The sequence below is a fragment of the Microcebus murinus genome, chromosome 8, assembly GCF_040939455.1.
Source record: "Microcebus murinus isolate Inina chromosome 8, M.murinus_Inina_mat1.0, whole genome shotgun sequence".
NCBI classification, from domain to species: domain Eukaryota; kingdom Metazoa; phylum Chordata; class Mammalia; order Primates; family Cheirogaleidae; genus Microcebus; species Microcebus murinus.
This window is the reverse complement of record NC_134111.1, coordinates 89,805,083-89,829,927: the sequence shown is the minus strand read 5'-3', so window position 1 is coordinate 89,829,927 and position 24,845 is coordinate 89,805,083. Positions and strand designations below refer to the sequence as shown.

General features: G+C 58.4%; 3 protein-coding genes across 14 annotated transcripts in view; all 3 read right to left on the bottom strand.

The window, feature by feature from the left end:
* Positions 1 to 1,296: 1,296 nt before the first annotated feature.
* Positions 1,297 to 8,621, bottom strand: GMPPA (GDP-mannose pyrophosphorylase A). 7 transcript variants are annotated; one of them, XM_012740135.3, is made up of 14 exons: positions 8,537 to 8,621; positions 7,647 to 7,707; positions 7,444 to 7,541; positions 6,454 to 6,557; positions 6,000 to 6,186; positions 5,612 to 5,671; positions 4,101 to 4,231; positions 3,449 to 3,463; positions 2,951 to 3,085; positions 2,715 to 2,812; positions 2,501 to 2,547; positions 2,213 to 2,305; positions 1,852 to 2,020; positions 1,297 to 1,584 (listed from the first exon to the last, which is right to left on the bottom strand). In XM_012740135.3, the coding sequence occupies exons 2-14, from the start codon at positions 7,684 to 7,686 to the stop codon at positions 1,484 to 1,486; spliced, it is 1,278 nt and encodes a 425-aa protein (XP_012595589.1). In that variant the 5' UTR covers positions 7,687 to 7,707; positions 8,537 to 8,621; the 3' UTR covers positions 1,297 to 1,483. The 7 variants fall into 7 exon arrangements, with proteins under 7 accessions (XP_012595589.1, XP_012595598.1, XP_075862086.1 ...); XM_012740144.2 differs by having other exon boundaries at positions 1,852 to 1,997; XM_076005971.1 differs by lacking the exon at positions 3,449 to 3,463.
* Positions 8,622 to 9,217: 596 nt separating this feature from the next.
* On the bottom strand, positions 9,218 to 11,074 carry SPEGNB (SPEG neighbor). The gene is given in 5 exon segments (XM_012740147.2): positions 9,218 to 9,430; positions 9,618 to 9,759; positions 10,312 to 10,619; positions 10,939 to 10,973; positions 10,976 to 11,074. Coding segments are annotated over 5 exon segments (723 nt in total). The 3' UTR covers positions 9,218 to 9,291.
* A 2,360-nt stretch (positions 11,075 to 13,434) lies between these two features.
* Positions 13,435 to 24,845, bottom strand: part of SPEG (striated muscle enriched protein kinase) — a 55,794-nt gene continuing 44,383 nt past the window's right edge. For all 6 annotated transcript variants that reach the window (XM_012740149.3, XM_012740151.3, XM_012740152.3 and 3 more), the window contains 13 exons: positions 24,556 to 24,624; positions 22,361 to 24,335; positions 22,007 to 22,138; positions 18,733 to 18,849; positions 18,376 to 18,543; positions 18,145 to 18,267; positions 17,807 to 17,974; positions 17,081 to 17,684; positions 16,395 to 16,634; positions 16,091 to 16,314; positions 15,177 to 15,252; positions 14,794 to 14,943; positions 13,435 to 14,441 (listed from right to left, as the gene is read on the bottom strand). In XM_012740149.3, the coding sequence (XP_012595603.3) occupies positions 14,249 to 14,441; positions 14,794 to 14,943; positions 15,177 to 15,252; positions 16,091 to 16,314; positions 16,395 to 16,634; positions 17,081 to 17,684; positions 17,807 to 17,974; positions 18,145 to 18,267; positions 18,376 to 18,543; positions 18,733 to 18,849; positions 22,007 to 22,138; positions 22,361 to 24,335; positions 24,556 to 24,624 (4,239 nt within the window). In that variant the 3' untranslated portion in view covers positions 13,435 to 14,248. The remainder of the gene's footprint in view (positions 14,442 to 14,793; positions 14,944 to 15,176; positions 15,253 to 16,090; positions 16,315 to 16,394; positions 16,635 to 17,080; positions 17,685 to 17,806; positions 17,975 to 18,144; positions 18,268 to 18,375; positions 18,544 to 18,732; positions 18,850 to 22,006; positions 22,139 to 22,360; positions 24,336 to 24,555; positions 24,625 to 24,845) is intronic.

Here is a 24,845-nt window from a genome sequence, read left to right as displayed (position 1 = left end):
GCTGAGAAAATAATTAAATTATCATATTTATGATGGAGCTGCCACGGCCTCTGCCAACCACTCGGAACAGAAGGGTCAGGACTGGGGGGAGGCGAGGGAAGCAACCAAGACCCCCGCCCTAGGGCCCATCCCTCTCCCAGCCCCTTCCTGACCCCAGGCCCAGAGTGGGGACCTACAGTCCCCTCCCAGCCCCACACAGAGGGATGACGGAAGGCCTGGGATGGAGGCAAGGCTCAAACAGAGGCAGGTTACCGGTCAGGGCTGTCGGAACCGAGGCACACCCTACAGGCTCCCACACAGCCCTGGGAGGTCACATCCAGCCTGATCCCGACCTCAGCCCAATTCCAGAGGAAGCACATCTTCCTAACTGCCCAGCTACGAAGCCACGAAATCCTGGGCTCTGTCCCAGTCCCTGGTGCTGACAACAAGGCCCCCAGCACCCTGCCGCCTGCCACCCCTGCCTGCTGCCAGGACACCCTCCTCCCTCCACCCACACCCTGCCCCCCCCATTCTCTTCGGGTAATTAGATTCCTCTCAATTAGCAGATTACGATCATTACCAGCTCATCTGGCAACTCGGCTCCGCACCCACAGCTGGGGAAAGGGGGGCACCGAGAGGGGCACACGGGGGTCATGGGCAAACACGAGATGGTTGGGAAAGGAGGGTGGAGACCTCCCAAAGGGCAGAGCCAGGGTGATGGGAGGTGGCCTGGCCCCTCCCAGAACAGGGGGCCTCCCACTGAGCTTCCAGAGAATGGCACCGGCTCAGATCTGCCCTGGCAGCCAGGGGAGTAGGAGACTGAGACTGGAGGCCTCAAGCGGGGGTGGAAACCCCCACCCCGCCAAAAGCCAGGCTGGGAGCAGATGGCGCTGGCAAAGCGGAAAAAAGGCCACGAATGGGGCTCGGCAGGAACTGAGCAGAGTGAGCTGCCGGGACCAGCCTCCAAGCCTGTGGCCCCTGCGCCCGGCCCACCGCCCAACTGAAATCCTTCGTCCTGCCCTGCGGGACCCTTACCCCTGAGAGCCTGAGCCAGGCCCAGTGGGGAGGGACAGGGAGGCAGGCAAGCAGGGCGAAAGGGGGCCAGGCGGGCTGGGAGCCTAGAGGGCCTTCCTCCCGAGCAGTGCAGGAGGCTGAGGCTGAGGCGGTGGGAGGGGGAGATTTACCAGGGCTCCAGATTCATTATTCATGAGCCCACAGCTACGACTCCAATTTAAATGCTAATGTGGGGGGGCCTGACTCAGCTGCCCTGCTTCCGCCCCCACCCCCAGCCCAGGCACAGGCGGAGTCCATGCTGGCTCCAAGGTTCACGGGGTTTATTAGGGAGTTGGGAGAGAGGCCAAGAGTCCTAGGCCACCCACACTGCTCCCGGCGTGTGAAGGTCCTGCCTGGCTTCCTCTGGTCCTTTCTGGACAGAGGCTGGGCAAGCAAGCAGCAGCCTCAAGGGGAGCGGGTAGGAGTTGGGGGGGCCTTCTGGCAGCCCCCGTCAGAGGATGATCTGGTTGGTGAAGCTGCGGCTCAGCTCCTTGTGTGGCAGAACAATCGAGTTCAGGATGAGCACCTCGGCAGGGATCCGGACGCGGCAGCCTGCAGTGTGGACCGGGCACCAGGGGGAGGTCGCAGGGCACCAGGGGGACCTGGGGGCCACTGCCAGCAGGGAGGGATCCCTCCCTGCCCATCTGCGCCCCTGGCCTCATGCCCCCAGTGACTCACCCAGGGCCTGGCACACAGCAGGCACTTGCTGTTTGCTAAAAGAAGAAACTCACGCACACACAGAGGAACAAATGCTCCCCACAGACCACTGGCCATCACCTGTGGGTGTTCTCACATTCCCAGCCCCCAGGGAACCCGTACCCAGGATGGTGATGGCAGGCAGCAGCTTCCCGTCCTTGAAGAGGCTCTCACTGTCCATGCGGGCCCGCGGGTCGTTGGGGTTGGGGTCGTTGGGGGTACCCTCCACGCGGGCCCAGCGCCCCACGGTGCTCCCCCAGCCCACGATGCTGTGCAGAACACACGTGTGCTCCTGTCCAACAGGATGTGGGGGGGCGGGGGGAGGCAGCAGGAACGGGTGGGGAATGGGTGGGTACATCAGATGTGGCCAGATGCATCTGGTTCACCCTTTTTCTCTGCTCTGGGGGGCGGGTACCGGGCCCTCCCCTCAGCCCCTTGGGGTGCCACACGCTGCCATGTATACACTGGTTCCACTGGTTCCTACCTGTATTGTGGCTCCGTGGAGGACAATGCTCTCCCGGAGACGCACGCCCTCGCCCACCGTCACCCCCTTCCCAATGGAGACGTTGGGGCCCAGCTGTGGGGAAGAACACACACCATAAGCCCTGGAGGGACCTGGAGGTCCCCAGGTCCAATCCCCTCCTAGAACAGATGAGGGAGAAACGACCGGCTTGAGGCCAAACAACAGGTTGTGACAAAGTGGGGAGACCAGTGCTACCCACCCACCCTCACCGCCACCCGTCTTTCCCCTGGGTCTGGGCCCAGTGCTTACCACAGCTGATGGGGCCACCTTAGCCGTTGGGTGGATGTAAACGTTTCCTAGAAGCAGAAGAGAGGTCCTGGGTGCAAATTCCCAAAACCATATCTGGATGGGAAGGGGCAGGGATTGAGACTTCAACTCTGGACTGAGGTCAGCAGTCCTGGCTCAGAGGGCAGAGGGGGCTGTGGTGGAGGGTGAAGGTTAAGATTTGGGGTAGGGTGGGTACCTCGGATCTGTGGACCTCCTGGCGTGTGCTTAGCCAGCCGTTCTGGGTGAGTGAACTCGTAGCGGCCCAGATAAAGGCGGGAGGCATAGAGGGCTGAGCTAGGGGCCACAAAGAGGGGGCAGGGGCTCAGGGGCCAGCAGGGCCTGTGCCTATCACCCCAACGTCTTAACCCCCCAGGTGACCCAGCATCTCCACCAGAGCCCCAGAACCCCCCACCCCACCCCAGGCTCTCATACCCTGCAGACTTGATCTGGCTCCAGATCCCGTCAGTGAGGTACACATATATCTGGCCTTGCCCTGCCAGGGCCGAGAACACATCCTGTTCCAGGCGGATGGTACCTGCCCCCGGCCACAAGCCTGGAGAGTCCTCCCTGGCAGAGAGGAAGGATGCTGACATCAGTTCCCTAGCCGACCCTGCCTGTGCGGCCGACGCGGTCTCTCAGGGACAGGAGTCGGAGGGATTCCCACCGCCTCTCCAAGCCCCTCCCCAGGTCTGGTCAGGTCCTCTCCAAAGAGCTCTCATCCCAGGGTTCCTGCTCTCATCCCAGGAACCTCTCCCACCCAGCCCCAGCTTGGTGGTGCTATCACAAGGGAACGCCAGGCACAGACCCGCCCCCCCATCGCTGCCCCGTGTCCCCATGTCCAGAGGGAGTTCCCCCCATTCGGCCCTCTACCCCACACCCCCCAAGTCACCCTCCCCTTGACTGGATGGAATGAAACACAGACAGACTCACCCCAGAGCAAGGCAGCTGGTGAGGGCAGAGACAGTCACAGACAGAGAGGGAGAGAGAGATGGTAGAGATGCCAGCTCAGCAGAAACAGAGACAGAGAGGCCAGGAGAGGTGGAGAGAAAAGCAGAGACACGGGTGGAAGTGAGAAATGGCCGTGCGTGAAAAAGGCATGAGATGGGGCGATGGGCAGGGGAGGAGCAAAAGCAAAGGTCCCTGGAAGGGAACAGCTTTCAGGCCTAGGAGGGCCACCCGAGACCGTGGTGAGCGGGGTTCTGGGTGCTACATTCCCAGGGGAGCCTCGGCCTGAGAGTAAGTGTGTGTGCACGCGTGTGTGTCTGCACTGAGCGTGTGTGCACCCAACTGTGTGTTGCTGTCTGTTCTGAAAGACGTCTCTGGGACACTCAGGGCTTGAGAGAAATGGACCAGAAGGGGAGTGGGCAGGCAGTGACAGAGGAGGAACTGGGATGGATAAGGAAGAGGGACAGAATGAGGTTAGAAGGGGAGGGGCTCAGAAGTCAGCTGGAGATGACAGGTGGAGAAGGGAGGAGGGAGGAGGAAGGTGAGCAGGTTGAGATGGAGCCTGCAGAGACTGGTGTGTGTGTCAGGTCCGGGACTGGGAGTACTTGGGGTCACGGGGCCATGGGGCCTGCCTCACAGTTGCCTATCCTGCTGATTGCGCTGGAAGACATCTCGAAGAGGCTTCAGGGCTTCCGGGGAGAAGAGGTAGATGCCACAGTTGATGATGTCACTGATAAACGTGCTGGGTTTCTCCACATAGTGCAGGACCTGAGGACAGAGCGAGCTGGGTTCAGTGGAGGAGGAGAGGACCGCCACAGTCCCCTGAGACGCCCTGATCTCCAGGCCCTCCCTGCCCCTCTCTGTTGCTGCCAGGGTAGTCTTCCTAAAATGCAGTGCACGTTCTGCCACTGCTGGCTTCAAACCCTGCAACAACTGCCGTCTCCTGATCCACCTTCAGCTAAGTCCAGACTCCACGCTTTTCCCTGCCGACCCTCCCTACCCCCAGCATACAACCGCGTGCCATTGCTGCACGCCTGCGCCTGGAATGCCCTTTCCCATCTCTTCAACTGGAAATCACACGTTTCCAAACCCAGGTGACACTGTCACTCTCTCTGTGAGTCTTCCCTTGCCGGCCTCAGAGTTAGCTATTCATGCCTTTGGGCACCCCTGGCCTGTGGCCACACCTCACCCTTGACACTGTGTCATTTGCAAAGGTTGGCTTCGACTTGTCTCTCCCACTAGACTGAGGGGCCTGAGAGGTGGGGACTGCACCTTTTTGGCTGTGTTTCTCTCGTACCTACCTGGTGTCTGGCACAAACTATGTATGTGTCTGCATGTGTGTTTATATGTTTGAAATTAAAGGATGAAGAAATAAAAGGGGTGTGTAACAGTCAATTAGGTTCAGGGCAGGGGGTTTCACAAACAGGGTTAAGACCTCCTCCCTTCCTATTAAGCCCCCGCTTCATAAATGTGGAGACAATTATGCCATTTCCTGCCTCTGTGCCTTTGCACATGCTGTTCCCTCTGCCTGCAATGCCTTCCTTTTCCATTCTTCATCTAAACAAATCAGGCAAGGCTGGGTTGGGCCCCTCCTTTTATGTTCCCACAGCACCTTGTACACCACACCCATGGAAATGAACTGTGACCCCTTTCCCCCTAGCCTATTTCTCTCAAAGGGATATAAGATGATTTTTTTTTTTTTTTTTTTTGAGACAGAGTCTTGCTTTGTTGCCCAGGCTAGAGTGAGTGCCATGGCATCAGCCTAGCTCACAGCAACCTCAAACTCCTAGGCTCAAGCAATCCTCCTGCCTCAGCCTCCCGAGTAGTTGGGACTATAGGCATGCGCCACCATGCCTGGCTAAGTTTTTCTATATATATTGGCCAATTGATTTCTTTCTATTTATAGTAGAGATGGGGTCTCACTCTTGCTCAGGCTGGTTTCGAACTCCTGACCTCAAGCAATATGCCCGCCTCGGCCTCCCAGAGTGCTAGGATTACAGGCGTCAGCCACCGAGCCCGGCCTATATAAGATGATTAATCGGGGGACAAGACTGGGAGCTCCGCCCTACAGCATTCCAGCATCTCTAGCCATATTGAGTGGGGGTGACACACAGAGTGGGCACCCACCCAGCTCCTCTCTGCTCTCACCTCGTGTGTCTGTGGATTCTCAACGATGCAGCCGTAGTTAAGGGACTGAGTCCTGTTAGCCTGAAAGACAGACACACCCGAGACCGTGACCTGCCTGCTGCGGGGCCACCAGGTCTGTTTTCTCTTTCTTTTTTCTCTCCCCTGTAGCACCTGGCACGCAGCTCCGCCACTGACAGGCCTTCAGCAAGGGTGAGAACTGACAGCTGCCCTCCCCCTCCCTACTTCTGAACAGCCAGAGGGCTCGGGGTCTCCACTGACGCCTCCATTCCTGCTGCAGCAGTACATCTCCTGATGCCAGCTCCCTCTCCAACCCCCAGGGCTGCTGCTGCCTCCCTGACGCCCAGCATTCCAGGAAGCTCTCTGGATCATGCCTTCAAAATCCCCTCACCGTGGTGCCAAGGAGTAAGAAAGGGTGACGCTGGCATCTGTGGGCATCCAACATAGCATTCAAGGGGAAGTCGGAGCAGACATCAGCATTGAGCACGAAGAAAGCCTCAGGGCCTCCAGCCAGGATCTGGTCCCGAAAATGGTAGAGACCGCCCCCTGTGCCCAGGGGGGCAAATTCCTGAAGGTACCTGTTCCCAGGGACCCCAGAGCCAGCTCAGTAGATCCAAGGAGACAGATACCATGAGCCAGGGCACCTGACCCCACCCTGCTCCCAGAAGTATTCCTATTCACAGCCCACAGAGAAAAATCCATATATTCAAGAATTCAGAGATGCCCAAGTAATGATCCTTCTAGTATATGAGGGTGAATTCTGACAAATGCTGATTCAACCCACTCCTGAGAACTCACAGGCCTAGGCCACCCCCACCCCCATACATGTATGTGTGCACAGACACCTGATTGGAAGGTTAAACTCCTGTTGGGCAGTTTCTAGGAACTGGGTAAGGGGCTCATCTGGTTGGTAGAAGCCAATAAGCAGAATCTCCTGCATCCCAGGGACCTGAGAACAAGAGAAGAGGTTGGGAGAAAAAATATCAAATAAGAAGAAATTATGAGAAAATCTTTGGTAGTGGCACAAAGTCCAGAGACCACAGCCCCAGAGCACTCACTTTACCACTCTGGCCTGTTTTCTCCTCTGGATGATGAAGAAGTTAGAGGAAGTCTTAGTCCTGATCTTCCAATCTTTTATTATTAGCCTCACCCATCTGAACTGGGACCCACTCTAGGAAATATTTTGCCTACCAAATTGTATTAAATTATAATCCATTCATTCCCCCCATTTTTATTATCTGTCAGCCTAAGCTTGAGATCAGCATATGAGGTAAGGGTGCCACTTATCAAGGACCTGCATTGTACTAGGCACTTTACAAACATTATTTCTAAGCTTCACCACCCACAAAATAGGTCTAATCACCCCCATTTTACAGATAAGGAAACAGGTTCAGAGAGGGCATGAAATTTGCACTAGGCCTCAGAGCAGGCAGAGACTGAACTCAAACCAAAACCTTGCCTATCCCAATACCAAAAGCAATAAAGAAATGAGCTCCATGGTGATCAGGGTATGAATCTTGTGCTTGGTTTTCATTAAGGTTCCCAAAGCCATGGCTTTAAATTGTTTCTAAGATCCCTGTCTGATCTCACATTCCATATTTTAAAAATAGGAGTGAAATCTGAGCAGGAAGAGGACAGACGAGAGACTAGATTAGGGGAAGACAACAGGGCAGTGGCACTGCACAACTTGAGGGGGCGCCATTCATAGTGTCATCTGCGAATGACAGTCTTGGAGTTATGCCTGGTGGGAAGAGATCATGGTTGGGAAAGGGGGAGATAGGTATTGAAGGAGATGAGCAGGAAGTGAGGTTAGAGAGGACAGCCTATGGGATTACCTGGGCACAGGCCTCAATATGGTGCTGGATCATAGGGACCCCAGCCACAGGAAACAGTGGTTTGGGCACCTCAAAAGACAAAGGCCTGAAGCGAGTCCCTGCAAGTGGAGAAATGACAACATTTCAGCCTCCTGTCTTCCTCTGCCTCCACCCTACCAACCACTCCAGCCCAACCTCCTCCCCCCACTCCCCTGGCACCTCACCCTTCTGAGGGCCTCCAATCAGGATCACGGCTTTGAGCATGATGGTGACCGCTACCTAAACCTCAATTCCAGCAGAGAAATCAAGCTCAGATCTCACACCCCAACCAAACTCCAAATAGCAACATTTAGCCCAAGGTTTAATGTAGTCCCTCCCTGGACACAACATCCACAAATCCTACACATCTCAAATCCCAACCTAGATTCCAGTAGGCCTTCAAACCTCACAATGATTCCTCCCAAATTCTGAAATTCACATCCCACAATTGGATCTCTAACAGACTTCCCTCTGGCCATGAACAAATTCTGCAAATTCAGAAACTTGGTAAACACCCCCTTCTCAGACCTTGAACCTCAAAACACAAAAACCTCAAGCTCACTGATCCCCAAATTGTTGCAGCCTTGTTCTGGATCTTAAACCCCGTATCCCAGCTGCAAGCCCTGAATATTGAACTGAAAACCTGAGTGAGCCCCAGATAGTTAACTTCAATGCTAAGCATAAACCCCAAGTATTGAACTGACACTGATCTGCATTTGATGAAACCCCAATCCTAGCAAAAACCCTCTATAAGCTGAACAGGAATCCTAAAACTAACCTCTATATGTTGGACCGCGAATCAAAAGACAGGTTCCCTTGGCATCCTAAACACTGAACCCACCAACCCCCTGAGTGCTAATACTGATGACTGGTGCCGAATCTCTGGATTCGGAGGATTGATTGCCAACCCTCGGAACAACACACTGACTGTCCAATAAACCCTAGCCTCTAGCTGCCAGGGGTTGCGGACCAACACAAGCGTGGACACGCGGAGAGCTAGCGTGGTCCTCCGAGCCCGCCCTCCGCGTAGGGGGCCGGGCCCTGCCCCTCCTGCCGCCCCTCCAGCTCCCTTTACCACTAGCTCTTTCTGCCGGCTCCGCCGCCCGCTACTGCTCGCTTCTTCCGCGCACGTGTCTTCTCGCAACTCGCGAGAACTCTTCGCAGGGTCTGCTGGGAATTGTAGTTCTGAAGATTCTCTTCTTCCCTCCCCCCCTCCTTCCCTGCCAGCTTCTAACTTTGAGAGGGAGAAGGAAAGCGGCGTTGAACCCCAGGGCGTAGCCAAGGGATCGAGGGGGCGGGAGTAGTGAGAAGAAGGGCTGGAGCCTAAGGCTGGGGGCCCAGCTATCGGGGAATGGGCCCGGGAGCAGCAGCCGAAGTGGAGAACTAACTGGGTCGCAGGGAGAAGCGGGACTGGAGACGACGGGACGCGGGGGGCTTGGAAGGGGCGGGGCCAGGCCGCAAACTGCGGCGCGCGGTGGCTGCAGACACGCGAGAGAAGGCAAGGCGGAGTGCTAGGCTCCACGGCGCTTCCGACTGGGAAATGAGCGTCCGACGGCGGGAGAAACCCTGTCTCAGACTTGCTTTCTGTAGGATGAAGCACTGGGCTGGGCGCTCTCCAAACTTCCCTCCGACTCCGACGTCCTGTGACCTTGGTGTGCGGGTCTGGAATGAGTGTGCGCGCGGGTGCAGGGGACAGGGAATGGCGCCGCTACGGAACAGAATGGACGCGGAGGGTCAGAGAGAGCCACTTTATTAAGCCAGAGGAACGAGGGTCGTCGGTCCCACCCGCCCCCGGGCTTGGGGCCAGGGCGAAAGGTCGGACGGTCCTTTTCAGGCCACGTCCACGCGTGCGAAGCTCTGGTCCATGCCCAGGCTGTTCTCTACGTACACCTCGTACTTGCCGCTGTCCTCGGGCGTGGCCCGGCGAATGGTCAGCGTCGTGGTGGTGCTGCCCATCTCAAAGAACACCCTGGGGAGCAGGCACAGGGGGAGGGCGGAGCCACGGGTCAGTTTACCGGCACACCGGGCCAGGCTACTTGGCCAGCTCTGCCCTTCCCAGTTCCCCGCCCACGACCCACTCCCGCGGCGTTTGTGGGCTCAGTCCCGCCCAGGTTCCAGCCCCAGGCCCTGCCCTTGCCGCAGGTCCCGGCCCTCGCCTGTCGTCCTCCTCGATGTCCTCCCCGTCCTTGGTCCAGCCCACGTCGGGCGCAGGCTCGCCCATGATCTCCGCGGTCAGCGTCACTGTGGTGCCTTTGCGCGCCTTGGTGTTGTCGGGTCCCTTTTGAACCTTCGCGGGGACTAGAGGAAGGGAAGGGGAACGCGACCCAGTGAGGGACCTGGAGATGAGGCAGGGCAAGCGCATCACCTCCCCAGCTAATATCAAGCCCTAAATACGAGATGCATTTAACTCGCAGTATGACGTTAGGCAGATCGTTAGCCTCTCTGGTTTCATCTCCTTAGCGTCAAACATGACTTATCCCCCCCCTCCTTTGTCGCTGGGTCGAATAGAGGATCGAAAGAGATAAATCGGGTAAAAGTCCCAAAATATTCACACATCTCGCGGAGCCTCAGAGACAGCTCTGGGCAGTGGAAATTGCCCAGGGTTGGGAGCCAGAGAACCCGTCTTTTACCCTGGCTCTGCCGGTGGCTCTTTGTGGGACCTCGGAGCCCTGGCGTAAGGTGATCTAAGCCCACAATGGACTGCTCAGCCTGGGCGGGGCCAGATCCCGAAGTAGGGAAGCACGTACGTACTCCGCCGGCGCCGGCCAGGACCCTATGGCTAGCCAGGGCTGCGGGTGCCCTCAGGGTGGGGCGTTCTGCGCCTTGGCGCTGCTTCTGGGGCGCGCGTACCTTCTACCAGGATGCGCGCCGAGTCGGAGCACTGGCCAAAGGGGTTGGTTACGTTGATGCTCTACTGGCCCAGGTCTGCCAGCTCGCCACCGCGCACCACCAGTGCCACTACGTCGGGGTCCTCAAAGACGTAGCGGTACTTGGGCCCATCGCGCAGCTCCTTGCCATCCTTGCTCCAGCGGATGAACGGGTCCGGGAAAGCCGAAATGCGGCAAGTCAGCTTGGCAGCGCTGCCCTCAATCGGCACCACGTCCTTCAGCGGCTCCAGCACCCGCGGCGGCCCCTTCTCGCGCAGCTCCTTCCGGGACCTACCCGCGGGCGGGGGCAGGGCCCAGCGTTCCCACGACAGGGCCGCCAAAGCGCTGGGCTTGGGCACACTGTTTCCTGCCCATCCCCTCAGCCCACCGGACCCCTAAACGTAGGGGTTGGTAAGGAAGGGGACTGCTCCTGAACTGCTACCCTGATAAAATGATCCACTCTTGCCGGCCACCCTTCCACACTCAGTAACCCCTCTCCCCTAAGTCCAGTGACTCCTGTCTTTCATGGCACTGTGCCCTCCACACCCCCATTTAGGAATGTGCGTTCTGCAGCTCTCTTCTTCTGCAGAGCTCCAGGACTCCCCCTCACCTGTGGCCCAGGTAAGAGGCCTGAATACGAGTGGCCTAATGGCCGCACTCTGCACCTGGGGGTCATTGATATCCAGGGTACATCCAGGAGGTGGAGCCGCAGCCGCTGGTTTTTTGGCAGGAGCTGCTTTGGACATCTGGGGAGCAGACAGCAAACATGGGGGTCCAGTCTGTGACAGAGACTCTTACCATCGGTCCTTTTCCCACTTGATCAGAACATTCCAGGGGGTGGGAGTGTCTGGGGATTCTCTGAGAGTCAGACTCACCCTGGAGGCGTTGACACGGACTTGAGCTGACTGGCTGGGTTGCAGGAGACACAGAGCCCTTCCAGATGGCACGGTAGGGGACGGGCAGGTGCTTGGTTTTATACATCTCTCCCCTCCTTGCCTTGTTTGGCGTGGCTGCCCAAGCCCCCCGGCACCCCATCCCCGCCCCTCTGACCCAAGTGGTCTCCTTATTTAGCCGGAGGATGTTTGGGATGCTGGCTCAGCCACTGGTGCAGACCAGGGTGGGGGTTGGGGGAAACCCGAGCGGCTCTGGGGTGCGCTGTGTGTCAGCACCTGGACAGCTGGACAGCGGGACGTGGCCCCATCCCCTCCCAGGGCAAGGGGTAGCCATCCCACTCCTGGGAGGACCAGACATGGCCCCTAGCTGACAAGAGAGTCAGCTCACTGCCGGGGCAGCTTTATACTCAGGTCAGCCTCAGGACAGTTAGAGGGGTTTGAGTGTTTGTGGGGGTGTCCCTGAAGAAACCCAGGGTGGCCGCAGACTACATGGTCCATACAGCTAATCACAACAGGGCCACGTAGCTGTCAAAACCAATCCAGAAGCACCTGACTCTTCCCTCACCCCCGCCTCCGCTCCACCCTGCCTCAAAGTCTAGGGTCGTCATTTCCACATTGTGCCCCCTGGTGGTAAACTGAGATATACCTCGAGGGGACAGGAAAGATTTTTGAGAATAGCAGCCCTCCATGCCATCACCATCATGACTCACTCCCCTTGATGGGACATGGTAGGGTCTGGCTGGACTGCACTGTCCCCAGAGATCAGCACCAATACTGGCTCCCCACCTGACATCTGCCCAGGCCCTTTTGGGGCCATAAACTGGCAAATAGGGGCATCAAACTGCCTGGGGCAAAGGGGTTCAGTTAACCTCTCTGGAATCCAGTCTGCCCAGACCAGAGCTCCCGGGAGTAGCATTGCTTCCATTCATTGTAACCACTCACCCAGGTGTGGGGCACTGTCACCTTTTGATCAGAGCAATTTTGACACAGCTCTGCTGACATAAATTACCTTTGCTCCTCCGGGTTTGGAACAAGCAGTTCACATGCCATTTCCAATGGAGATGGGAAGGGAGCTTAAGATCAGAGGGGGGACGGGAGAGGAATTTTTACCACTTAACAAAATATGAGTTCAGACACCTCATTTTTATACAAAACACTTGCAGTGTGTAGGGGATTGGAGATTCTCACAGGCAAACTGTATATCTTCATCGCTAAAATGACAGGTAGGCAAGGCATCTCTCTGTTCCCTTCCAGCTGGCTTTAACATCCTGTTATTTTATGATGATGGGGCTTGCCTCTTCCCTGGGGTCCTGGGAAGCCAGAGAGGCTGGGCTGGGCTGGGCAAAAGGGCTGTTTGAGCTGGAGCCAAGGGGCCCTCAGCCTCAATCAGCAACACACCAGTGCCAACTCTCTGCTCACTGCTGGAGGCTTTGTTCTTTTCACTTTGCCAAGAACAGAGTTTCAAGGTAGGGAGGCCTAGCTTCCCCCTCTCCCCACAACGCCAGGGCAAGGCAGCTCAGTTCTAGGACCAGTGGCCATTCTGTGGCACTGCAGGGGAGCAGCTAGAGTCAGGGTGCTTTAGCACCCAGCAGACCCCCTAACTTGCTGTGGGGACAAGAAGATACAGGCTATGTCCCTCAGCCGCAGGAAAATCCCAGACACGACAGACCAGAGCATTCCTAGCTGGCGCTCCATGTGCTCTGACCCTGAGAGTGTGGGGTGTGGGCCTGTCCTTGTTTCTTCTGTAGCTCCTCACACCCCCTACTCTTACCACCCCCAGGATGAAACCCACTCTGCTCCAGGGGTCAGGACCACAGCTGGCCTGTCTTCTGGGCATAGTGAAGAAGACTGAGCCAGTACTGGAGTGTGGGCTGGCCCATCCCCCAAGTTATGATGAGGGAACATGTGACAAAAGGTGGGAGCTACCAGAGTCTGGTCTTGAGGGAGGAATCCAGTGGGTCTGCCAGCATTCTAGAAACTGCAGGAGGAGAAGCAGACCACAGACTCCCTTTCCCTATAGGAATAAGGAGAGGTGAGGAGCCGGGAGAGTCAGGGAAGGGGGTCGGAAGGTCCCAAGGTGCTAGCTGTATACACCTGAATGTGTTGAGGAATCCTCAGCTCTCTCTGGCCCAAAGAAGGGTGAATGCTCCTGTCCTAGGACTCACTCCCCTCCCCCATTGTCCCTCCCCATAGATCATACACAGGTCCTGCTGCTTGCCATTTTTATTTTCCTTGTGACAGACAGACAGACAGCTGCACAGACAGCTGGATGGCTGGGGGGATGGTCAGGACAACACGGGCAATAGGGATTGAATGGAAGGGAAAACTTCATAAAAGTCAATAAATAAATAAATATGCATGGGAAGAAGGACAAAGGCCATGGAGAGATGGTGGGGACATCCTCGGGCCAGCATAGAGTACCCAGAGCTGCATTTATGGGCCAGGAGATCCTGCTCTCCGTGCTTCTCCAGGATGGCAGCGGCTGGCCCACCCCCTCCACCCAAGGCCTCTTCCTCTCCTTCGCCGCGCCTCACTGCCCTCACTCACGTCTTGGCCCTGGCTCCCTGGCACTGTCTCCGTGTCCTGCCCCTGCTTCGCTGACACTCCCAGCCCACTGTCCTGACACCCTGGGCTCCTTCCGCTTCCTTCTCAGTAGCCACACTCACCCTGCCACACTCTCCCTGAGATGCACCCCCCACCCTAGAACCTTCCTAGAGTCTCCTCTCCCTATCCCTTGGCTTCTTTTCCTCTTCACTTCCCTATTCCCTTCTTGCCCTTCTGCCTGTTCCCACCCTTGCCCAGCCTGGCCAACGAGTCTCCCATTGTGCCTCCGGCCTGGGGTGACATCAGGCCAAAGCCCCAGGGCCTCTGTCCCCGCAGGTCCATGAGGTAAGAGCCCGGCCAGATGTTGCTGGTGGTGGTATCCAAAGCCCCAGGCCCACCCGGCTCAGTGCCGGCCCTGGAATGTCCCGCGGCATCATGGGGAACCCCCAGTCAAAGCCTGAGGCTGGGTTGTGGTCCATGCCGCTAGGGGCCACCAGGGTAGGAGCGCAGCAGCACCTTGTGGCGGGTGGCGGCCTCTGCCCGGCGCCGCCGCTGTTCACCCAAGAACTCCTTGAGCCGGTTGGTGGTGAAGGTGAGCGTCTGGCGGCGCAGCTTCATCAAGTAGGCGTCCTGCAGCCAGGGGTGGGCCAGGCAGTCCTGCAGGGAGGGCCGGCTCCTGCCAGGCCAAGCCAGGGCTCATGAGCCTGGAGGGGCGGCTCCTGGAGCGGGCAGGGCTCTGTCCTCCCACAGACCCTCGTCCCAGTCCTGGATTCACGCCTAGGTATGTGATTTGGGGCAAGTCTGGGGCTCAGCGTCCCAATCTCTGGAATGGAGGCAGTGACTCTGCTTCTCATAGGGCTGTTATGGGTTTTAAATAGTAGGTAGCATGGCCAGGTAGTAGAAGTAGCTGATATAATACATTATCAGGGGCAGGAGAGGAGCTGGGGGACCTTCGGCACAGGCTAGGCCAGGGCAGTCTAAGGCCAGGGCAGGTAGTGCTTGGGGTTGACAGGGTGACACTCACTCACCAGGGGTGTACTGAGAGGACCTTTCGCAAGAAGAGGGTGGCGCTCTGGGAAGTATTGGGGTATAGCTGGAAGGCATCAAAGCGGCCCCCTACAATCCGAGCCTCTGTTTCCTGCGGGTCTGGCTCATAGAATGGGGAGCGTCCACTGAGCCTGTTGTGGACGACAGTATGGTTGACACATGTGGACTGAAGATCTGCTCCCAGGCCCAGGGGACATGAGTGTAGGGGTTCTGAGGTATACAGTGCACAGGATGGTGCCACCCTGCACCTGGGGGTGCATGTGCGTGCTGGGGAGGCAGGACACGAGGGAGACGATGTAGGCAGAAGGTGGTCCCGGAGCTCACAGTGTGGGCAGAGGGGGTGGGGTGGGGCCAGGGCACTCACATGATGTAGGTGAGCACACCGGCTCCCCAGATGTCCGTGGCAGAGCCGATAGGTTCTCCCTTCACCATCTCAGGAGCTGACAGGAGACAGAGGCCAAGCTGACCCAGCTTCCTGGTAGCAGGGGAGTGGGGAGAGGCAGGGGAGGCCCCTGGGGGCTTGAGGAGCAGGATAAGGCCAGGTCACCATGGGAATGACCAGAGCAGCAGGCCCTGAAGGCCAGCAGGAAGGACAGAGGTGGGGGCAGCAGCCAGGAGAGATGTGGGATACCTGAGGGATTAGCCCAGGCACTGAATGGTGGGGTACCCAGAACTGCAGGGGAGTGGAGAAGCAGGGTCACTGGCTCCCTTGGGTCAGCTCCGAGGTAGGGCTCCCATCCAGCGTGTGCCAACACCAAGATTAAGAGCCTCTGAAATCAGCCTAGCTGGCTCCAACCCCAGGCCTGCCCCTTCTATGGGACCTGAGGCGATTTACTACAACTGTCTGGCTCGCCATTGCCTCGTCTGGGAAACGTGGCTTGTGCAGTGCTCTGAGGAACAGCGACAGTGACCATCAAGCATTTAGCAGGTATCTAAATGGTAGCTGGTTTTCCATATTTAAATAAAATAATAATTCATTCTTGTGTCTTTCTAGCTTTATCAAATCCTAACTCTGCCATTTATAACTGTCTGATTGGATAGATTCTTAACTTCAGCGTGCTTCTATTTCCTCGTCTGTAAAAGGGGGCAATATTACACCAAACTCCAGGGCTATTGTAAAGATCAGTTGGAAAAAATCCACATAAAAGACTTGGTTCATTGCTTGCATACAGTAAGCACTCAATAAATGGCACAAATGTGGATGGAGTGGGGTGAGCCCTGGCTGCTGCCCCTCTGGCAGTACTCCCATCCCCCACCCACCCTGGCTGGTCCTCTCACCCATGAACTCCAGTGTGCCCGTGCGGCGGCCAAGGGGCCGCAGGGCCTGAGGGTTGTAGGGCTGGGCACTGCCGAAGTCCACGATCTTGAGGGTGTTGTCAGGGGCCAGCAGCAGGTTGTCCGGCTTGATGTCTAGGTGTAGCACATGGCGGCCATGGAGGTAGTCCAGGCCTTGTAGCAGCTGTGCCACGTAGGTGGCTACGTCATCCTCTGAATACCGGAACCTAGGGGCAGGGGCGGGACGGTGATCTCCCAGCCCAGTCTCCCCAACAGTCACTCCCCACTCCCCACAACACCCAGCTACCTGTCGCTGAGCCCACAGAGGAGTTCCCGGTTGCCGCAGCTCTCGGCAATGAGCACAAGGTAACGGGGGGTGATGTAGGCCTCGTGCAGGGACATGAGCCGCTCATGGTGCAGCGTCCGCAGCACTTCATATTCCTGCAGGACTTGCCGCTTGCCCTCAGCTGCATAGGGCACGATCTTGGCCACGAACGTTCGCCCGGTGGCATTCTCCCGGCATGCTCGGACAACACCAAAGCGGCCCCTGTGAGTGTTGTGGGGGACAGCACAGGCTCAGACAAGAGGAGGGGACACTTCCGAAGTGAGGGCTAAAGCAGGGGGCAAGAATGCAGTAGTTCCACTGTAGACTTCAGAGTTCAATCCTCAAAACACGGCTTTGAATCCCAGCTCTGCCACTCACTGGCTCTATATCTTAGGCAAATCCCATCACTTCTCTAACCTCAGTTTTCCCATCCTTGAAAGGGCAGATGAGGATAATGCAGTATGCAACTCCCTTTTAGAGTTGTGCAGATGAAATGAACTCATATGGCTAAAGCACTCGGTACAGTGCCTGGCACATGTGAACCCAATACTTCTAAGGACCGAGATCTCAGCCTTCCTCAACCCCAGCCAGGACAGTCTGATCTTCTGTGTCCCTATGTTCACCCTACTCCTCCCTCTGTCCTCCTTCCCTTCCCCAGCCCTGCTTGCCTGGCCTTCTCCTCCAGGAAGGTGTAGGGTTTCTGAGGGGGACCCTGTCGAAGAGTGGTACTCTCTGGCCCGGGCGAGCTGCGGGGACTGCTCCCAGGGGCACTGACTACCTCCCGGGCTGGGCTGAGGCTCCGCACAGTCACCTTGGTGGGCTCGGGAGGGGGCTCGGGGGCTGGGGGCTCGGGGGCAGGTGGGGCAGACACGAAGGAAGTCACCATATACAGGGGAGTAGAGGAAGGCGCTGGTTTAACCTCTTGAGGGGTGGAGGCTGGGGTTGGGGTCCCAGTGTCAGGGACAAAAGACTTGGGCTCATTTGGGGTGACCCGGACACTGGGTAGGGTGGGCTCTGCTTGCCGGGCAGCCTGCAGGCCCCTGTGCTTTCGTGGAGGGGTTTGGGGAGGTGGACCCACAGCCTTGAGAGAGGACAAGGCCTGGCTGGGGGATGTGGGGGGCGATGAGGGGCTGAGAGTGACCAATGGGGGCGCTGGGGGAGCAGGAGCTGGGGGCAGGGCCGGTGAGGTAGGAGAGTCAGGAGGTGGGGCCCTGGCTGGCCCTGAGGTAACAGGGACCTCTTGGTGAGCAGCAGATGGCAAAGCTGAAGAATCTAAGAGACAAAGAAAATCATCACCATGCTGCCCTGGGGCAAAGCCGTGGTGCTCCAAGGGTGTAGTGGACCCTGGGCTCAAGGTCCCCTTCCTTCTTCCACCACCCCCACATCCCACCAACCTTGAGTGCCCCTGACAAGGACCTTCTCAGAAGGGTTGCTGAAGGGCCCCTGCCCAGCACGGTTGGCACAGGCCACACGGAACCTCACGGTCACACCAATTGGCAGGTGGGTCACATTGTAGTAGCAGTCAGGGATGCCTGAGCTCACAGGGTGCCAGACGGATTCCCCTGTAGGCACATGGTAGGGGGCGCTGAGGCCACAGAAGGGTTGGCCCAAGCTCCCAGTGCTCTCTGTGAAGAGCCCAGGGAGGCCCTCTGTCCAGGGAGGGAACTTGCCTTCCCAGGCTCCTCTACCTTCCACCTGCTACCCTCCCCCCTCCGTCTGTCCTGTCCCTCACCATCCACCCGCCGCTCCAGCGTGTACGTGCAAGGCGCCCGGCTGTCTCCCGGCTTCCACAGCACCAGTGCCGTGTCCTGGTAGGTCTGGGGCACCTCGGGAGGAGCTAGCTTTCCTGGGACTCCTGGCAAGAGGTGGGGAGTCCCAGTGAGACCCTATGCCCCAGCTAAGAGCCCATCACGCCCTGCCCCCATCCCCATCTCTACCCCCCTGGGCCCTGCCACAGGCTCACGGGCCACAGCCACGGTACAGGAACTGGTGATGCTGCCTAGGACATTGGTAGCTGAACATTCATAGAGCCCGGCGTGCCGCTTGCCCGCCCGGGGGATGCTCAGCAGCTGCCGCCCATCTTTGCAGGACACGATGATCACCGAGGGCTCTGACCGCAGGGACTTCTTGTCTGGGGGCGGGGAAGAGCAGGAGCAGCTGCTGAGTGAGGCAGCACATGTCCAGGCTGCCCTCACTAGCTTCCTACTCCAGCATCCCCAAACCATGCTTGCCCCAAGGCCTAGTCTGTCCCATCTCCTGGGCTTGGGGACACTTGCTGCCTCCCACTTCCCACCGCCCACGGGAGACCTAATCTCCTTACCTTTCATCCAGGAGATGTGCGGTGCAGGGCAGGCCGCTGGCAGGCAGAGCAGGGTGGCTGCCTCCCCCTCCAGCAGCACCTGGTCCTTGAGTTTGATGTGGAAGACTGGGGGGAAGTCTGGAGGGAGAGCAGAGACAGCCATCTGTCTGCAGGGACCCTGGCCCACTTACCGCTGAGGGAGGGGGGGATGTGAGCACTGGCAGCCAGCAGGGAGCAGAGTGCAAAGTTGTCTCTTCCCAGCCAGCTGTGGGAAGCAGAACCCCATGCTATGCCTTCGAGAATGTTCTTTGAGATGAGCGTCGCCTTCCCCAGGCCCTCACTGTGTTTTGAACTTCCTTTTCCTTGCACTGATTATTGACGATGCTACCTATCTCATTTTTATAAATCATTTAGAGCTGAGCCTGGTACTAAGTAAGTGCTCTATAAGCATTTGTTAAATAAAACAAATAGGCTGGGCGCGGTGGCTCACACCTGTAATCCTAGCCTAGTACTTTGGGAAGCTGAGGCGGAAGGATCACTTGAGACCAGGAGTTTGAGACCAGCCAGCAACATAGTGAGACCCTGTCTCTATAAAAAATAGAAAAATTAGCTAGGCATGATGTTGCAAGCCTATAGTCCTAGCTACTCAGGAAGATGAGGCAGGAGGATCACTTGAGCCCAAGAGTTTGAGGTTGCAGTGAGCTATGATGACACCACTGCACTCTAGCCTGGGTGACTGAGTGAGGCCTTGTTTCAAAAATAAATGAATGAATGAATGAATGAATGAATGAATAAAAATAAAAGAATTATCCAGGCATGATGGTGCATGCCCACTGTTATTCCAGCTACTCGGGGGGCTGAGGCAGGAGGATCGTGTGAAGCCAGGAGTTGGAGACTGTAGTGAGCTATGATGATGTCACTGTACTCTAGCCCAGGCAAGAGAGCAAGATCCTGTCTCAAAAAATAAAAGTAAAAAAAATATTGAAAAATAATAATGGTTAAGATCCTGCAATACCCACTCCCTCTGGGGCACAACACGGCAAGTGAGAAGAGAGGTGAGATGAGTTAGTGACCTGAGCCAAGATGGGATTGAACGTAGAACGTTCAATCAGAACGTGCAGTCTTAAAAGATCTGACATCTAGGAAACTGTGGGCAGACCTAGAAGTGTGTCAGCCTCCTTGTCCCTCTTCCCACCTGTGGTCCTGGGACAGGGTCCTAGGCCTTCTACATACTCCTTCAGGTCAACTAAGTGGTGTGCACTTTTGAAGGGGCAAGAGACAGTATCTGTACAACTGTGAACAAGTCATTTACCCTCTTAGATGCTCTATTTCTTATCTGTAAATTGAGGAAAATAATAATACCAAGCTCAGAGGATTGCTGTAATAATTAAGAGGCATGTAAAATGCTTAGCATGTGTCTAGCATACAGTAATTACCCATACATATTCGCTTTTCTTGTTGTTATTATCTCTTTAATATGCCCCACAGAGAAGCCAGGAGCAGACCCCCAGAGAAAGAGGCTGTTTCAGCAAAGCAGAGAAGCTGCCTTCACAGCTGGCTGGTGACTGCGCCCATGGTGGGGCCAGGGATGAGACTGGGGGGTCTTTGCTCCAGTGTAGCCAGCCTGTGGCTCCTTAGTGCCCTGAGGATTTTAGCTTGTGATCCCTGGAAATGTCTCCCTAGAAGAATTCCAGTCTGGCCAGGGATGGGGAGACTTGGGCAGGGGTGTGTGTATGGGGTCTGCACCCGGACAAGGAGAGCTGAGGACTCCTGGGAGCCCCAGCTGCTGCCTGTCTGAACCAGGAGGGACTGAGAGTGGGGATGAGCTGGATGGGAAAGGATGATCAGGACAGCAGCGTGTGCCCCCTTCCCACTGAACTCCACTGTTTCCCAAGGAGGGGTCCCACATGGAGGCTCCAACAACACAGGTGTGAAGTTTCAATGTTGCCTCCAGGCCAAGTGAGGGGATTGGGTATGGGGGAGCGAGAGGGAGGCCCAGAGGAGAGGTGAAAGGTGACCTGGGCCCAGCTCTGCCAGCCCCACCCCCATTCCCCAGGGCCCAGTCCTAGTTGGTAGAGCAGACTGGGACAGCCTTCTTCCTGCAGAGAGCAGAGCCATGAGGTCAGGGGACACTGCCCTGGCAGGAAATCAGCTGCACAAGCAAAATGGAGTGGGAGGGAGGCCCCAGGTGGGAAGGGATCAGCTGTCCCCGGTCCTCTCTGCTGACTCTTTCCTTTCCCTCCTTCTCCACCCTCCCCCACCAGCTGGCCTTTCCTCCCTCCTCTTCACTCACTGCAGCCCCCACGGCCCTGGCCAAGACAGGACACAATCCCTTCAAGCCCAGCTGAGGCAGGGCTGAAACCATTCTGAGGAGTTTTACCAGGAAACGGGAAAGAACAGAACCGGGGGCTTATAAAGACCCTGCACACAGCCTGGCTTGGTGGCTGTCTCCTTTCCTGCACAACAGTCTGGAAAGCCCAGCTTCCCAAAGCCTTTCTTGTAGTCCTTGAGTAATGCCCCTTCTCAGGTGGGGGATGGGGTGACCCTAGGTAGAGAATGCCTTCCTCTCGGCAGCCCTAGGATGCTTGGGCAGAGAAACTGAACTGGGCACAGCCCCAGCCCACTTCCCCCCGGCAAAGAGCCCTGAAGGCTGCTTTTCTGTGCAGAAGTGCCTTTTGTGGGGGCAAAGGAGTCAGGGAGGGGCAGTTGGGTTCACAGCTGTAGAAAGATGGAGACTTGGGGGCACAATCTAGATTGTGGTCCTCTAGGCCAAAGAGACAGTGAGAGGCTTTGGGCACACACCCATCTGAAGAGGGCGTGGAGCAGGGTAGCCCTATAGTGCTACAGCCAACTACGGAAAACCTTCTGGGGTCCCCCAGGAGAGAGGAGGCCAGCCGTATAAAGGAGTAAGTGTGGTGTCCCGAAGCTGCTTCTGGGACCCGGCTGCAGAAGGTCACACAGTCCAACTCTGGCTGCTGCACTTCCTAGCCCTGAGACTTGGACAAGATCCTTAGCATCACTAAGCCTGTTTCCTCACTTGTAAAATAGAGATGATGATAATAACAGTTCCCAATGTTGCAGTGTTGAATGAGGCAGGCTTGTGAAGCGCTTACTAGAACACTAGGCTTTGCTAATGAATGGCAGCTGCTGCTACTATTAGGCTACTATTATTGCTTTCCTGACTGGGCCCCTTGCACCCTGCCCAGGCTAGGGGGCCCAGCTCCCACCCGCAATAGCCTCCCAGGGGTGGAGGGCAGGGAATGGGGAGGTACTCACCCCGCAGCCCTCTTATTACCTGACTCACTGCGCACATACTGGTGACCCAAGTCCTCCTGGACACTGGCAGAGAGGTTTGGTTGTGATAACCCCTTGTCCTTCCGCAGCCGAGAGAGGCCCCAGCGTAGCCGGCTTCGGCTTTCCCCTGGAGCTGTGAAGCCCAGGCGGGTGAACACTCACCTGCAGCGGGTCCCAGCAAGAGCCCTCCCCGCTGCAGCCTCAGGCCACACGTGGAAAAACCGTCTAGCTCCACCCTCAGGGCCTCCAGCACGACCTCTCTGGTGATGTCCCCTGCCCTCTGCTCCTCCCGCAGCCTCTCTCCAGCGCACCCACCCTCGTCCACACTCTGCACCTGCCCCCTGCCCCTCCTCACCTGAGGAGCCGGAGGTGCCGCTGGCCTCAGAGCCCAGAGACTCGGCGGAAGGCGTGGTGGCGCCCGCCTGTGCGGCCAGCTGGTTGTGCGGGATGTCGAGGCGCCGCAGACTCTCGCCTTCCGACGTGGCCCTGCGCAGCCGTCCGAACAGGGGCGTGCTGCGACCCGACCCACTCCCCGAGTCCTCGCTGCTGCCGCTGCGCTGCAACCGGCTGGACAGCCGCTCCAGCGTGGAGCTGAGCCGCCTGCGCACCGTCAGCACCGGGGAGGCCCGCGCTGAGCTCCCGCCCTCCGAGCTCTCCCCGTCCCCGCCGCGGGCCTCCCAGGCTGGGTGCCGCTGCGCGGGCGGGGTCCGCCGCAGCCGCTGGGACAGCGACAGCGAGAGGCGGCGGACAAGGCCGGGCTCCCCGACTGCCCTGAGGTCCTGCACAGAGCGCGAGCGCTCGGGCCGTCGCACCAGCTCCAGCGGGGTCCCCGCCGGGCTGGGCCGGTACATGCCGTCCTCCTCCGTAGCCCCGCGGAAGGGGCCGCGCTCCTCCGAGCGAGAGCGGCTCAGCAGCCGCAGCCCCCGCGACAGGGGCGACTGGCGGCTGCGCTTGAATTTGGCCTCAAACAGGGCCTCAGACTCCAGGTTCTCGATGCTGCTGCTGAGGCTGCTGCCCGGCCTGGCGGGCACCGTGGGGACCCGGGCTTTCTCAGCTAGCACTGGGGGAGCCGCCGCTGAGGGCACGCGCTTCTCGGGGGCTCCCAGAGGGGGCGAGGCCACCCTGGCGAACACAGCTGCGTGGGGCTTGGGCTCTGACGGAGGCGCAGCAGGGCCCTGCTGGGCGCCCTGGGTGTGGCCCGACAGCTGAAGCGACTGCATAATCTGGGCATAGGGTGTGAGGGGCAGCGCTGGGGTTTGCAGGGCCACGGGGGGCTGTGCGGGCTTGGAGGCTCGGCCTTGCTCTGGTGTGGGTTCTGGGGCCTTGTCTTGGGCAGGCTGGGGTGCCGGGGGCTGCGGAGCATCACTGGGTGTGGTGGCAGAGGGTTCCACAGACTTGGGAGTACTGGGTTTGGGGGCGCTGCGCCGCACAGGGCTGGACGGCTGGGCCTCACTGAGGGCAGACAGGGAGGGAGACTCCTGTAGCTTGCGGGCCCCAAGCCTGGCCACCGGGATCTCAAGGGGCGCCCCAGCGCGGCGGTGCCGGCCCCGGGGCTCCGCCTCACCCTGTGAGAAGCTGCTGCTCTTTTGCAGGCCTCGAGTCTCGGGTGGGGGCTGGTGGTGGGGCGCTGCCTCACTGGAGGCAGCTCGTGCCATCCGGGGGTCCCGGGCACGGCCCCCCAGGCTCTCCAGCAGGGGGCCCCTGAGGCCGCTGACCTTGCCATCCTCAGGGCCTCCCCGCAGCAGCCGCTGGCGCAGGGCCTGCAGCCTCTGGGCGTACTCACCCTCACCCAGGCCTCCCCGGGCCAGGCGCGTGGCCCCCGGGCTGGGGCTCCGGCGCTGCGGCAGCTCCACAGACGCTGCCTTGTGCAGGCCCCGGCCCGGCTCCCGCGGCCCGGCCCGGGGCAGGGCGCTCTCGGCAGAGCTGCCTCTGCGGAGCTCTCCCCGCCTGGGGCTGGGCCCAGCTGGGGGCTCCTGGCCTGGGGAGGGGAGGGCCTGAGGGCTGGGAGCCTCCTGATCCTGCGAGGGAACCCTTCCCTGTTCTTGCCAGTCCATGGGGGTGGAAGCCCTAGCCTCTGGGGTCCCCAGGGCCTCATCCTCAGTGGGAATGTCGGTGAGGGACACCCGGGAGCCAGAGAACTCGGGCTGCAGGGGGCGGGGCACTGAGGGCAGCTCTTCAAGCTCTTCCTCTTCAGAATCGGAGGAGGATGAGAGCCCCCCGCTGGGGGGTGGTCTTCTGGGCATGGTCACCCACACCCGCTCCGGAGGGGCACGCAGCAGCTCGGGGATGGGGCGCAGCACCAGGTGGCATTTGTAGCTGATCTGGGAGCGCTGGAGAGAGGGTACTAGAGTCAGGCCTGGGGGACTCTCAGGGCAGGATTGACCCACCCAGGCCCCCTTCAGCCCTGGGGAAGAGGGCCTAAGTGGGCAGAGGGTGCGGACAGGAAGGAAATAGGAAGATGGGCGAGCAGGAGGTGAGGGCAGACAACAGAAAAAAGGCAGGGTTAGAGAATGAGAAGGTAGAAAGGACAGAGGCAGGGCCCAAACTCACCTGCCACCTCCGCCGAGACAGAAACAGCTTTAGGTGATCTGTGCTCACCTCTGCGCCCTTTGCCTGAGTCTGCAAACGTAGGAAAGAGGGCCTGAGGGACAGCTCTCTGTCAGCCTCGACCCTCAAGGTTTGGCAATGGAGAGACAAACTCCACAGAGGGGACAGTGGACCAAGCAGCACTGAGTCTAGGCTCCTGGGGGTCCCCTTCTCCTTGGGTCTGTCAGGACAACTTCCACAGCCAAGGTGCACACCTGTACACAAATCCTCTGAGCCTAAGGGGAGAGGTGGAA

What these genes read in the sequence shown, in the direction of transcription:
- GMPPA (XM_012740135.3), bottom strand. Translation starts at nt 7,686, where the DNA reads ATGCTCAAAGCCGTGATCCTGATTGGAGGCCCTCAGAAGG. An exon ending in TCTTACTCCTTGGCACCACG is followed by an intron (nt 5,672 to 5,999) that starts GTGAGGGGATTT and finishes TCTGTCTTTCAG; the next exon opens with GCTAACAGGACTCAGTCCCT. An exon ending in GCCTGCCATCACCATCCTGG is followed by an intron (nt 1,585 to 1,851) that starts GTACGGGTTCCC and finishes TCCACACTGCAG; the next exon opens with GCTGCCGCGTCCGGATCCCT.